Source organism: Crassostrea angulata, chromosome 8, assembly GCF_025612915.1.
Source record: "Crassostrea angulata isolate pt1a10 chromosome 8, ASM2561291v2, whole genome shotgun sequence".
NCBI classification, from domain to species: Eukaryota; Metazoa; Mollusca; class Bivalvia; order Ostreida; family Ostreidae; genus Magallana; species Magallana angulata.
The window spans coordinates 50,580,798-50,596,004 of NC_069118.1; the positions used below are offsets into that span (position 1 = coordinate 50,580,798).

The 15,207-nt window shown below is 33.2% G+C and overlaps 1 protein-coding gene across 8 annotated transcripts in view; it reads left to right on the plus strand.

Moving 5' to 3' along the window:
• The window catches only part of LOC128158025 (S-adenosylhomocysteine hydrolase-like protein 1), a 38,359-nt gene extending 24,293 nt beyond the window's left edge, over window positions 1-14,066 (plus strand). For 6 of the 8 annotated variants that reach the window (XM_052820690.1, XM_052820695.1, XM_052820696.1 and 3 more), the window contains 13 exons: window positions 335-435; window positions 716-787; window positions 3,270-3,395; window positions 3,757-3,933; window positions 4,330-4,376; window positions 4,645-4,708; window positions 4,967-5,055; window positions 5,317-5,387; window positions 5,764-5,858; window positions 6,602-6,700; window positions 7,640-7,787; window positions 8,977-9,097; window positions 12,332-14,066. In XM_052820690.1, coding sequence (XP_052676650.1) covers window positions 335-435; window positions 716-787; window positions 3,270-3,395; window positions 3,757-3,933; window positions 4,330-4,376; window positions 4,645-4,708; window positions 4,967-5,055; window positions 5,317-5,387; window positions 5,764-5,858; window positions 6,602-6,700; window positions 7,640-7,787; window positions 8,977-9,097; window positions 12,332-12,338 — 1,217 coding nt within the window. In that variant the 3' untranslated portion in view covers window positions 12,339-14,066. Of the gene's footprint in view, window positions 1-334; window positions 436-715; window positions 788-3,269; window positions 3,396-3,756; window positions 3,934-4,329; window positions 4,377-4,644; window positions 4,709-4,966; window positions 5,056-5,316; window positions 5,388-5,763; window positions 5,859-6,601; window positions 6,701-7,639; window positions 7,788-8,976; window positions 9,102-12,331 lie in introns of those variants that run through there. The other 2 variants (XM_052820691.1, XM_052820694.1) reach the window with 1 other exon arrangement.
• The last annotated feature ends 1,141 nt before the right edge of the window (window positions 14,067-15,207 follow it).

Consider the following 15,207-nt stretch of genomic DNA (forward strand, 5'->3'; position numbering starts at 1 on the left):
TCTAGATTTGGTTTGAGTTTTCCATAAGCATTAAAGTCATACATTTACAAATTGTACTAAAATATGAACATGCATGACACAGTTGACATGCCAGATTGTAATGGGAATATGTATTTTAAGCACATCAAGCATCTTTACAAAGCTTGTTTAATACAGGTCTAAGAAAACTTTAAATATTTTCAAGAAAATGAACAAAATTTTTGGAATTCATAATGCTGCAAACATGACTGGCAATGTCTGATTGTTCTTTAAGTTTGTTCTAAATGAATTTAGTAAACAAATTTTGTCATATTTCAATTGAGTTAATTTTGTTTCATTTGTTTTTTTTTTTTAGAAATGCCAGGTCTTATTGCTCTCAGAAGACGTGCAGAAAATGACAAGCCGCTCAGCGGGGCCAAAATCATTGGTTGTACCCACATCACTGCACAGACCGCGGTTAGTATGGCATTAGACTCTAACCCTTTCTCATTGATCTATTATTTAATATTAATACAAATATGATTGATAAATATAATAGAAAATATCCAAAATTCTTGTAAACATGTTGTATTTGACTATGATAATTGAATAATAATCTCCTGTTTAATTTGCCACAAATTTCTCTTTGATAATGGATTCTAAAGCATTAAGTCTTAAGGCACAAAATTTTATTTTTAAAGAAAATTAATAATTTAAGTATAAAGCTTTTTGTATTACCTCTGTTTGATCTTTTCAGGTGCTGGTGGAAACTTTGGCAGCTCTTGGAGCCTCAGTGCGATGGGCAGCTTGCAATATCTACTCTACACAAGTAAGTCATCAGCAGGGCAATAGCTTGTTAGTTTTGCCCCCCACAACAAATTATTTGGGCAGTAGTGTTAAAGTATTGCCCCTTTCCCATAATAGATCACTTGGACAATGCTATGTTGGTTTGGGCAACACAAAAGATAATCAGACTCTGTGCAATAGAATGCTGTTAAATGGTTTTTAGCCCTTTAAAATTTGCAAGAAGTTTCTGCTCATCTTGAATTTACCCAGACACAGTTGTGCTTTAAGAAAGATAATTTGAAACATTGGAATTCGCCCAGTCTTATTAAATTTGCCTGCTAACAATGAGGGCAAAAGGGCCGAAAATAAAATGGGGCAAATATTTTCCTGCATACCGTATTGGTATTGCCTTGCCCCCTCACCCTCAACTCATTTAGGAATGATTAATTTTTAGGGCTTGTGTGGTACATACCAAAGGTCTAGAAGCTAGTTGTAAAGGCTGGTGAACCAGTATAGGATGTAAAGACTGGTGAACCAGTATAGGATGGATGTTCATTATATGTAGAGGAATTTCCTTCCCCATTGTCATGATTCAAATTTTGGTGAAAGTTCATGTGAAAAAGTTCCTTTAGTACACATTAATGCTCTCTCTCTCTCTCTCTCTCTCTCTCTCTCTCTCTCTCTCTCTCTCTCTCTCTCTCTCTCATATATAAACATCATTAATACATGTTACAATATCGGTAGAGTGCCTCATTAATACATGTTACAATATCGGTAGAGTGCCTTTAATTATTGAATGAGCCACACATGAAATTAGTTTCTCCTTTGATGCTGCACTCCATCAACTGTGATATTGTCAAGTTATTATTGAAAAATATATCACTGAAAAAAATAATTAACTTCTGGAGACTACCTCATCCTCATCAGTCTTAGACACCAAGTTATATGATTGTGGCTTTGATCTAATTCTTTTTTGAATTGACAAATGGACGTTTGACTCAATATCGTAGTCATTGGGATAAATTGCTATCACTCCTTCAAACAACTCATTTTATGTACAAGATAATCATCTCTTGCTGAAGGAAAATGATGGCCTTCGTTTCACAATTGCTAAAGAGTTTGACACAATCGTACTGTAAGTATTGGTTTGTCATTGGCGATGACTGATCGAGCACTAATCAGGAAGTCCGTTGTCTTTCATTGATTTTTCTCCATGTCCCACTGCTAATAGTGTTAGAAATTATCAGTCCATTGCTTGAACAGACAATCCTTGGGGAGTAAATGGAATGACGAGTTTTAGCTCCAATCACAGAATGGATAGAGTTCAGGAGAGGAAAAAGGCTGAGCACTGCTACAATTAATTGGCCTGTCTTTTAATTGCCAGCTGTTGAAAATTTGATGTACATTTCTTGGAAATGGATAGTTGATTTAGTTTTGAAATCTATGGAAAGGCTTGTATTAAATTATTATTGTTTAATTGAAAAAGTATTTTGTTGGTAACATTTCAACAAATATAGAAACAACATTGTTAAAACAATAACCCTCAGGATATCCTTTATCCGCAAAATGAAAAAAAAAAACCCATTGAATTTCCTTTCTATGAAAAGCCCACAAGTCATAGATTCTGACCAAGTACCAACACAAAGGATGAACACAGTCACAAATCTCTCTGGAACCAAACAATCAAAAGGTCTGGAAGGTTTTCCTGGAATTATCAGCCCTGTAGGAGTTTGCTGCTGATACTGAATTCTCAGATCACAAAGGAAAATCCTCTGACATTGTTCCCCGGTTACAGCTAATATTCAATGGGAGGGAGGGGGAGCAGGGCAATAGTATGCTGCCTATGACCTTGGCTCTACTTATTGTTATTCATTGCTTTTACTGGTCATCAAATTGTCAGCTTGCTCAGGTCTCTTGCAATATGTCAGTGTAACTGAATTCATCCACTGTATACAGGGAAGTATACCCATATTTTTTTTTTTTGGGGGGGGGGGGGGGGGGGGGGGGTTTCGGACCTCTTTTGCCTTCATTGTCAGTGGGCAAATTTAAGACTGGGCGAATTCTAATGTCTCATATTATCTCTCTTTTAAAAAGTCATAAAATGGTCACAATCATCCAGCCCACTTAATGGTTTATGGGGATATGATTTATTTATTTGATGATATTCTTGAGTAAATCATTCAGTAGAAGGAAATTGTGGTCAATATGTGTGTGACATGTTAGTGAGAGGTGCCCTCAAAAAGATTTTTATGAATATTAATTTGGTCCACTACAAAAATTTTTGTATAATAATTTTTAATTAAAATGTCATATTTGAGACTTTAGGTTTGAGCATAAGTTGTCATTATTATATAGTGATGCTGAAGAGTGATGAATTTGAATTTCTGTTGAGCATATTATTGTATGAAAAGGAACTATTTAGTTTCAAATTGATTATACCAATTTAGGGATATGTAGTATAAGTATTATTTTTTATTTTTTACACAATTTGTAGTTGGAATTACTGTCATATTCTCTGATTACAGAATGAGGTGGCTGCTGCGCTCGCAGAGGCGGGATTTTCAATCTACGCCTGGAAGGGCGAGACTGAGGAGGATTTCTGGTGGTGCATTGACAAATGTATCAACTCGGAGGGCTGGCAGCCAAACATGGTAATAACTCATCATCTGGTTTAACTATTAAAGTGAAGATCTAGGTAGTGAAATAGGCTTACATATTTATGAAATAATATTGTGAGGATTCTTAAAATGGCCTATAAATGATATTAATGAAATCCGTGCTTAATTTTTAAGTAAACAAGGTGAAAAAGTGTTCAAAATTGTCATTTTCCAAAAAAAATAATCTATATTTTGGAGGTTTTTCCATATCCAGACTTATGAAATATGTCCAGAATGCCTGCAAAATAAAAAGAGAATGAATAAAAAATTTATAATTAATTTTTTTATGATTTTGTTAAATGTTAATACTCTGACCACATGTTTTACCTTCTTGTGTGTTTGACAAATCTTTTAGATCCTGGATGATGGAGGGGATGCCACCCACCTGATGTTGAAGCGCTACCCCGCCATGTTTAACATGATCAAGGGGATTGTGGAGGAGAGCGTAACTGGTGTCCATCGTCTGTATCAGCTCTCAAAGTCCGGAAAACTTACCGTGCCTGCCATGAACGTCAATGACTCTGTCACCAAGGTAGGTAACTCTTGGTCAATATACTGAAGGCTTGGTGTTATATGATTAGTCCAGAAACCGATGTCTTCCAACGAATTAAATTCACTTAAATAATCGCAATTGTCATCTTTGGCTTGCATTATTGATTGAATGTACCTGGGTACCTGAAGTTCATTTATCTTCCTTTTTCATTGAGGTATAAAAACACTACGTAATTTACAACTTAAGATAATCAGCAAAAGTCATAGTACCAGGTGTTACGCTTTCAAAATGATATTTTTCAGTACTGTTCAACATGGGAAATGGAAACAATTATTATTATTATTATTTTTTACATTGAAAGTTATTTTTATATTTTTTGTATATTTAAGAACATTTGTATTATAAGGTTTTCATCCTATTATTTTTTATCTCCAGACAAAGTTTGATAACCTGTACAGTTGCCGTGAATCCATCCTGGATGCGTAAGTTTGTTTACAGATTTTCCGACTTAAAATTCATTTATTTCAACTAATTTTTTGATAAAAATGTTTGAAATACCTACATGTAGTTCTTGTGAGAATGCAGCATATTAAATTTTACAATTTTATTAAAGCTTAGCATTTTACTCAATATTACAATGAAAATGTTCAACTGTTTCCCGATACAAATATCTTTCACTTTGTAGTAAATTGTAACATATAACATTGTTATAATCTTGGTGATTGATATGAATGAACTCTTGTTTTTCAGATTGAAACGCACAACGGATGTGATGTTTGGAGGCAAACAGATCATCATCTGTGGATATGGCGAGGTTAGTCAAAGGGGAATAACTCTTACAACTTTTGGTAAAAATTTGACCAAAATGAAGAAACTTTCAATAATAAAATTATTCTTTTATAAAATTCACAACTTTCAATGATATAATTATTTGAAGTGGGCTTTTTTCTTTTAATTCATTTCTTCTTTTTTTTTCTTGAAAAGTTTTAGAAAAGCATTCAATAATAAAATTGTTCAGAATTGCTATTCCTTCATTTGCTTAATATTTATTTTTGCAACATTTTGTGACCAGGTTGGAAAAGGTTGTGCGTCGGCCCTGAAGGGACTTGGTTGTAATGTGCTGGTCGCTGAAATTGATCCAATCTGTGCCCTCCAAGCTTGGTGAGTCGATTGATATTGAATATGTCAGCAGTTTTTCTCTTTGTCATTAAATGTTTGTATTTCTTATTGAAGATGTGTATTGAAATTTTGGATTTTCAGTTAAAGAATTTTCTCTTTTTTTTTCAAAGTAAATTTCCTTGATAATATAAAAATATTGGAAACTTTCTACTTGCATGTATGAATATCTTTTTCTGGTAATGATTAATAGGCAAATAATATTTTGTCACAAGATTTTACAATTAAATTCCCTTTTTTTTCTAGTATGGATGGATTCCGTGTTACCAGACTAGAGGAGGTTGTCAAAAATATTGATATCCTTATTACCTGTACAGGTAAAGTCTGAAAAATTTCTATCCCCTGTCACCGAAACTGAACTAAGAAATACAATTCAATGATTTATTATATATCCAATATATAATACAGCAAAAGACAGTTATTGCGAATTTGCTTACCATTAGTTTTAGTCTCATAGTCTTGATTTATTTCTTAAACTCATCAATATAAAGACACAATAACAATTAAAGATTGTTTGTACCAGCATGGCAATTAGCTGATAAAGTTTTTTACGAAATGTTAAATTTATATACGGTAGTTGAAAACCAAGCTGATATTGCAATTTTTTTCATATTTAATGCTTACAATGAGTCTTTTAAAGTATGACATTTTGGTGAAAGATTCCGTAAGAATTGGTTTTTATTTTGTTTGCAGGAAACAAGAATGTGGTGACCAGGAACCACATGGACAAGATGAAGACGGGCTGTATTGTGTGTAACATGGGCCACTCCAACACAGAGATTGATGTGGTCAGTAACTCACTGTCTCTGTCACCGTCTATGTCACTGTCTGTGTCACTACTGTAGATTCCTTATTTTACGCAAGTACTTGATTCCGTGTTTTTTCGACCGTTTTGCCTCAAATTGTGCAAATATAAAAATAGTGAACACCAAATTTTTAATAAAATTTTATTTAGTTACAATTGTCCAATAAAGGCTATTGAGATTTTTAAAATCTGTGAAATATTGATTTCTTGGATTTAATTAGGAATCTAAATGAATATGAATTATTCACATTTAATTAGGAATCTACATGAATATTAATTACTCACATTAATAAGAAATCTACTGTTCATATGCACTTGTAAAGAAACACAGGAAGGGAGACCCAAGTTTCATGTAGATACGCATTAATTTCTCAGTGTGGTTAAGGAAATACTCAGCATATTGATTTTGATTTGAATACAATAACGTAAAGCTATTTACTATTTTATGTCTCACTTAATTTGTTATCTTTTCTATTGTTATACTTAGCTTAAACAACCAAAAATAGATAGAAGAAAATTACAAGTTGGAAGAAAAGGAATAGAAACCTTTTAAAAATTTCCTCTTTGAGAATTTTTTTTGTCTCAGTTGTTTAATCTTCTATCAAAAGGGTGGAAAAAAAGAAACTTCAAAGATTTTATCCTCTGACAAGTCAATTCTGTGTGATTTTTTTTGCTTCTTTAACTTGATGACTTCCTCCTATAACTGTGATGTCATGCTTTATCCAGGGCTCGCTGCGTACCCCGGACCTGACGTGGGAGAAGGTGAGATCACAGGTAGATCACATCATCTGGCCGGACGGCAAGAGGATCATCCTGTTAGCCGAGGTGTGTGGAAAGCTTTATCCTTCTATGAATGTTACTGATACTACATTGTGGAATTTCTCATGTATCATTAATTGCATAAAGTACTAATATTTAATACATGTAATGTTGAATATTTTATTTTGTTATACTTTCATGTTAAATACTGAAATCTGATTGGTTAAGACGCAGTTCATAATCAGTTCTATTACCCTCAGCGTTAGCAACGCACTTAGCAACGGGTAACATTACAAATTGTTACATGCGTGAAAATTATGCGCTTAAAATTTTCTTAAAATTTAAGACATTCAGTATAACAAAATAAATAGTGCCTGTTTGGGAGGATAACAGTTGAAATTGACACCCCTTGAAAACCATTGTCAACCTGCGCTTCGCGTCGGTTGACAATGGTTTTCTCGAATTTCAACTGTTACCCTCCCAAACAGGCACTATTTATATAATGTATACATACTTGTTATAAGCATCTACATTGGTTGAAAAATAACTCTTTTAAGAATTCCAGATTTTATGTATCTCTACTTTGCACCAGTTTTGTTTGATAAATGTCAAGTGTTTTATAGGCATCTAAATTGAGACTTTTTTATTTTTATCAAAAATGATTCTGTAAAGGAAATACACTTATTCAAGTTGTATCCATCAATTAGGTATAGAATAAAAAATTTGAGACTAGATATGACGGCCATAAACACTGTGATTGTGTAAAAAGTGTTCATTGTTTAAATATCTGTCAATTGATTCTTTATCAAAGAATGGCCAGAGAAAAACAAAAATTTGCACATGATTTTAATATATGTTCAATGTTAACAATATTCATATCATTGTTAAATATTGTGCATAGCTGTAAATGCATTTTGATTCCATTTACCTATGGTTGAACTATTTATAGTTAAGACTGGACCTTGAAATGACCTTCACAAATGACCTTTATAAATGACCTTTCAGGGTCGTCTGGTGAACTTGAGCTGCTCCAGTGTCCCTTCCTTTGTGGTGTCCATCACCTCAGCTACACAGGCCCTGGCCCTGATTGAATTGTACAACGCACCCCAGGGGCGATACAAGCAAGATGTCTACCTACTGCCAAAGAAAATGGGTACGTTGTGCTTCAATTGTGATTATGAGGGCTCGATGGTTGTTGCCATTTTTAGACTGTATTTACTTTTTTTAGAAGAAGAGTTCTTTATAAAAATAAAGGAAAATACTGAAATTTTGAAGTAAAAATTAATGGTTGTTTGCTTAGTTTTTAAGCACACAAATCATATCGTAAATTTTGCACCTAAAAATGAACAATGTGATTTGTTTACTTTAAAAGCTATTATAGACTAAGGAAAAAACCATAAATGTCATTGTATTTTGCATTTTAATACAACTACTCTTTTAATATCCTACAGCTGCATTAAATATTGCATTTCATGACAACTTGTTTTTGTGCCCCAGTCACACATTCACGGATCAACTCCACGGTTCTACTACGGAATATTTTCCACGGTTCACACCGGAAAATCAAATAATTGTTAATGCCCCAGTCACACATTCACAGATCAACTCCTAGGTTCTACTACGGAATATTTTCCACGGTTGACACCGGAAAATCTAATGATACGGAGTTAGTACAGATGCACTACGGAATGGATACAAATTGATACATACGACTTACTACAGATTTATACGGAGTTAAAACGGACTTCTACGTTCTAAAACGGTTTAGTAAGTTTTTCTAAGGAAGTACTACGGTGGTTTCATCCGTAGTGGAATTTTGAACATGTTCAAAAATTGTCGCAGCTATACAAGTATTGCTACGCTTGGATACGATAACAGACAGAAAAGCCACGGGTCAATACATATCGCCAAGAATGATTCCGGATCGCTTCCGTAGCTAATCCGGCATTTAATCCGTGAATGTGTGACTGGGGCATTAAATGTACAATTCAGTGCAGTTGTAGGGATAAACAAAAACAGATTATCATGAAGTGCAATATTTAATGCTGTTGTAGTATATTAAAAGAGTAGTTGTATTAAAATCCTTAATTTAATGACATTTTAGTGATATATTTTAGATTATAACAGTGTTTTCATAGATTTTGTTCAAAGTTCCAATCAGCAAGAATTGAAATTGTTCATGATTGTGAATAATGAAATAAAAGTTAAATCTCTAAGTTAAAAAAAAAGAAAAAAACATTGTTGGAAAGACCTCAAAATAAATCAGAACCCCAAATTAAAAGACCAGAAACCTTCCCCCTCTAAACACAAATTGTATACAACATGATTGTTTTGTTTTTCAGATGAATATGTAGCTAGTTTGCATTTGCCTACATTTGATGCCCACTTAACAGAATTAACTGATGAACAGGCAAAATACTTAGGTCTGAATAAAACTGGTCCATTCAAGCCAAACTACTATAGGTAAGGAGTGTGTTACAGGAATTTTTATGGTTTATTTTTTTAGCTCACCTGAACCGAAGGTTCAAGTGAGCTTTTCTGATCACCCGTTGTCCGTCCGTCCGTCCGTCCGTCTGTCCGTCCGTCTGTAAACTTTTCACATTTTCAACTTCTTCTCAAAAACCACTGGGCCAAATTTAACCAAATTTGGTACAAAGCATCCTTATTGAAAGGGGATTATAAATTGTTAAAATAAAGGGCACAGCCCTTTTCAAAAGGGAGATAATTGCGAAACAGTGAGTATAGGGTGCATGTCTTTAAAAATCTTCTTCTCAAGAACCACTGCACCAGAAATGCCAATATTTACACAAAAGCTTGTATATATAGTGAAGATTCTAAATTGTAAAAATCGTGACCCTCGGACCAAAACTGGGGCCCCAGGCGGGGTTCAAAGTTTAACATAGAAATACATAGGAAAATGTTTAAAAAATCTTCTTCTCAAGAACCACTGCACCAGAAATGCCAATATTTACACAAAAGCTTGTATACATAGTGAAGATTCTAAATTGTAAAAATCGTGACCCTCGGACCAAAACTGGGGCCCCAGGCGGGGTTCAAAGTTTAACATAGAAATACATAGGAAAATTTTTAAAAAATCTTCTTCTCAAGAACCACTGCACCAGAAATGCCAATACATACACAAAAGCTTGTATACAAAGTGAAGATTCTATATTGTAAAAATCATGACCCTCGGACCAAAACTGGGGCCCCAGGCGGGGTTCAAATTTTAACATAGAAATACATAGGAAAATGTTTAAAAAATCTTCTTCTCAAGAACCACTGCACCAGAAATGCCAATACATACACAAAAGCTTGTATGTATAATGAAGATTCTAAATTGTAAAAATCGTGACCCTCGGACCAAAACTTGGGCCCCAGGCGGGGTTCAAAGTTTAACATAGAAATACATAGGAAAATGTTTAAAAAATCTTCTTCTCAAGAACCACTGCACCAGAAATGCCAATACATACACAAAAGCATGTATATAAAGTGAAGATTCTAAATTGTAAAAATCGTGACCCTCGGACCAAAACTGGGGCCCCAGGCGGGGTTCAAAGTTTAACATAGAAATACATAGGAAAATGTTTAAAAAATCTTCTTCTCAAGAACCACTGCACCAGAAATGCCAATATTTACACAAAAGCTTGTATGTATAATGAAGATTCTAAATTGTAAAAATCGTGACCCTCGGACCAAAACTGGGGCCCCAGGCGGGGATCAAAATTTAACATAGAACTACATATGAAAAATGTTTAAAAATTTTCTTCTCAAGAACCACTGCACCAAAAATGCCAATACATACACAAAAGGTTGTATATATAGTGAAGATTGTAAAAATCGTGACCCCCGAACAAAACTGGGGCCCCAGGAGGGGTTTAGATTTTAACATATATAGGAAAATGTTTTAAAATCTTCTCAAGAACCATCGTGCAACTGTTTGGGATATTACTATGCATACATGTACATCCTTAAATAATGTAGATTCAAAAAATTGTAACTCCCGGACAATTGATGGGCACCAAGAGGGGTTCAAAATTTAAACATTTTAAAAAACAAAGGAAAAGTTTAAAAATTTTCTTCTCAAGAACTACAATGTTTTAGTTAGTGGAATATCTTTGCATGCATCCTTCGCTTATGTAGATTCCTAATTCGTAAAATCGTGACCCCCGGACCAATAATGGGGTCAAAGTTTATTATAGAAATATAAAGGTAACAGGTTAAAAAATCTTCTTCTCGAGAACTACAATGCATCAATTTGTAAGATTACTATCATGCATACAACCTTGGATAATGAAGGTTCGACAGTTTTAAAATAGTGACCCCTGGACTAATACTAGGGACCCAAGATGGGTTTAAAGTTAAATGTAGAAGTACCGGTATATATGGAAAATGTTTAAAAATCTTCTTTTCGAGAACTACAATGCATCAATTTGTCAGATAACTACGTAAGCACCCTCAAATAGTGTAGATTCGAAATTATAAAAGCCGTGACCTCAATCTAATACTGGGGCCCCAAGAGGTGTTCAAAGTTTAGCATAGAAATATAGAGGGAAAATGTTGAAAAATCTTTTTCTAGGGAACTATAATGCTTCAGCTTGTGAGATAACTATGCAAGCATCCTTAAATAATGTAGATTCCAAATAATTAAAACTTTAGCACTGGACTAATACTGTGGCCCCAAAAGGGGTTCAAAGTTTAACATAGAAAGATATATTGAAAATGTTTTTAAAAAGTTCTTCTCGAGAACTATAATGCTACAGTTTGTGAGATTACTATGCAAGGATCCTCAAATTGTGTAAACTCTAATGTAGTGGAACCAAGAGTTATCTTTCTAAATGTTCTGTAGAGTCTGAGAGTTATTCCTCTTGAAGTGGAACTCTTCTACGTTCAGTTTTTCAGGTTGTGTACGTGCGGTCCCACCGCAGTGCTACACATTTTCATTCCTATGTTACTATTTATGTTGTTCAAGCCAACCATAAACCTCGGACCATTACTGGGTCCCCAGAAAGGGGTTCAATGTTTAAAATAGAAAAAGCATATGCTATGAATGTAATGTTACAAGGAACTGCTCTTCAGGTGAGCGATGTGGCCCATGGGCCTCTTGTTTTTTCTACTTTTTATTTCCATAGATGATTTTTAAAGCAAACTGTTTGAAAGGGATATAAAATTTTCCCATTTCACACATTTGATAATGTCAAATGAAAAAAAAAATGGAAAAAAATATGTTTAAATAGTTTGTGTTTTACAAAATAATGAAATTAAAAAAGTACTGTAGCTTGATGTAATTCTCAAAATTTGGTTTATTATCAGATTTTGTGTAGAGTTCTTTCATTGCTTGATTTTGTAAGCATAAAAGTATCAGAGTCTGTGTAATTCTTTATGAAAGATTTTAGAAATATGATTTGAAATAAAAAAAATTCTTTAAGTTTCTTTGGAAAAAGATAAAATCATATACAGTCAAACTTTGTTATCACGAACTAGATGGGACTGTTTAAAGACTTTGAAATACCTGAATATTCGAGATATTGAGGGTATAATACTTAAAAATAATTGGATGGGTCTTACAAATCACTTCAACAAATCTATTGTTTTTGATTCATCAGTGTTCGAGATATCGATGTTCAACTGTATTTTTATGGCATTAGCCAGAAATGATTATGATATGGTAGTTAATACCTGTGTATGTTTTATTTTCAGATATTAATGAAACACCCATCATTAGAAGTTTTAAACATCACACCAGTGTCACTATAATGTCACCCTCCTTCAAGAGTGAGATCTATTTATAGAAGTCTGTTGCAGACTCAGAGCTTTACGTTGTTTTAGGCGCATTTTGATTGGTCGACTTTCCACCAGGGGATTTCCCTGTTAGTTGAACTATTGTTTGGTACTTCAAGCACTGTATCTTGTGATATTGAATACTTTTTGTACTGTGATGGTTTTGTTGATTTTGAAGACTGATTATCAAATCTAATGTCCGATGTTTTTAACTTTAAGCATTAGTGACATTTTTTTTAATATTCCCCATTTAAATGGAATTACTTGTATGAAAAATTCACTTGTATGAATGTTTAACATATGTAAAGAAAATGCAAGTTTTCATATTACTGACAACAAATATTTTTATTTTGTGCCAAATGTTATCGGTAGCTTCTGAAAGTAGACTTATATTTCTTGTCCATGGAACAACAACTCAAAAAAAAAAGATTTTTTGATTTTGTGAGGAAAAATTACAAAAAGATTAGAAGGCGTTTTTTTCAAAAAAATATATTACTCTTTATAGGACTCTTTTTTAAATACAGAAAAGAGGCTTTGCAATATTTACAAACATGGCAACTTGTTTGAGAGAAAGAAAGAGAGAGTTAGTTTTTCACTGTTAGAAAGAGAGGATCATGTACGATCAGTGTGTATGTTTGTTAGTCAGTGTGTGTGTGTGTCATATGTTATCATGTTAATCAGAAAAAAGGTGTAATGGAATATGTTATTGAATTATCAGGAGTGGATCCATTACTCAAAGGAGTGGAGTTGAAATCAGCAATAATAAAGAAGAGATTGATACTTGAAGAACTGAACAACAATTTAAAAGAAAGCGAATTATAATGACAGAAATAAGAACTCAAGCAAAGGAAAATAAAGAAAAGGATGATTTTTAATTCCTTAAAAAATATGGATCCACCCCTCAAAGCATTAGTAATCAGTTTGTGATGTTATCATGTATCAACATATTTTGAGATTTAGGTCATATGACACTTTAGTTTTATTATAGGAGAGCTTATTCATCATACATTCCCATAACATCTACAAATATTTGATACTGATAATCTAAAGAAGGGTTGTTTTATTTCGTTATTTTTCTTTTTTTTCTTTTTTTTTTTTTTTTGGTAAATTTCCAACATGGTCTGCCATTATCTCAGGAGCAAAAAATATTTCATTCTGTTTCTGGAAAAAAAAAAGAAATGATGCATGTAGTTGTTTCTTTCCTTATTCCTGTAAATCTCAGGGGAAAACATGATGAATTATCAAATTTATTTATTGCTTAAAAATTTTAACATTCAAAACTTTGTATTGAGATGCACAGGTTGTGTAAAGTTGATGGGAAAAAATCCGTATATGGAACCGTTGTCAAATTGATTCATCTATCTAGTTCTCTCCCTTTCATGCATTTAATTCCAGACCCGAAATGCATTCATTTCAACTTTAAATTCATTGTTTAATTCCATTAGTTTTCCTCATATGGCAACTGTTTTCATTTTGATAGACCATTTTGACTATTTTTTTTCTTCAAATTTAATACCATATATAGAAATGAGATAAAGAAAACAAATTCAAAATTATTTGTATGACTAAGAGTTTTGCTTTACTAGTCAACACTGTACCGTTTTGTCAAAGTTTTGATTTTTTTGATAGACAAAATAAACTATTTCAAACAGAAGTTATATCTTAATATTTTATTTTCCTTGTGTTGGAGATCGAAATTGAAGAGTATAAAAAATGAAAAGTTTTTCCAATAGTTGATTTAAGGTAGGAAATCTATAGTCACCCAATCACACAGATAAACCGGTTGAGCACAGTTTATGCTGACGGGTATCAATCGATTCACGTTTCGATAAAAAATAAAAAGGTATTAATCTTTTTTGTTAAAACCCAGAGAGATGTAAATATTAATTGATATAAACTATAAAATGCGTTTTAGCTTACCTGAGCTGAAAGCTCAAGTGAGGTATTCTAATCACATTTTGTCCGTCGTCCGTCTGTCTGTCCGTCTGTAAACTTTTTACATTTTGAACTTTTTCTCTAAAACCGCTTGGCCTATTTCAACCAAATTTGGCACAAAGTATTCTTATGGGAAGGCAAATATAAATTGCAAAAATGAAAGACCGTTCTTTATTCAAAGCGGAGAAAACCTCGAAACTGTAGGAAAAGGGGGGTGAATTTTTAAAAATCTTCTCAAGAACAACTGAGTCAAATTCAATGTAATTGAGCATTAATAATCCTTATGAAAAGGAAAATATAAACTGCAAAAATATGGGGTAGTTCTGTTTCAAATCTGAGTTATTACGAAAATAATAATAAAAGAAAGTCGTGTTTCAATCAGTTTATAGCTTCGGGTTCTTTATCCATGAGTCTTGGTAAAAAGGGTAGGCAAAACCGGGCCGGGGCAAAACAAAAGATTGGCAGTTAATAATCTGACAATCTCATAAAAATTTTCAGGATATTTTACGGACCGGTATATTTGTATTCGCTGTAAATATTGCTGCAAAACGATTTTTTATTTGGAATTGCCGATTGCCGATATACCCCGGCTTTTATTTTGCACCGGCCCGGGTTACCCATTTTACCGCCTCGTTTCCAACTCAAATCATTAGCCAAAGTTTAACTAAATGTCGCGTGCTCAGTCTACATTATGACGTCATGTTTCAGACGTAAAACGTACACGTTTTGTCTTCGGAAATAGCCGAAGAGAGTTACGTTTGTCCGAAATTTTTTTAAAATTTCTTCATTCATTGTTTATCAATTTAATTCTTATAACTGCCTCGGTAATAAAATTGAATACTTAATTCAGTATCTAAGAG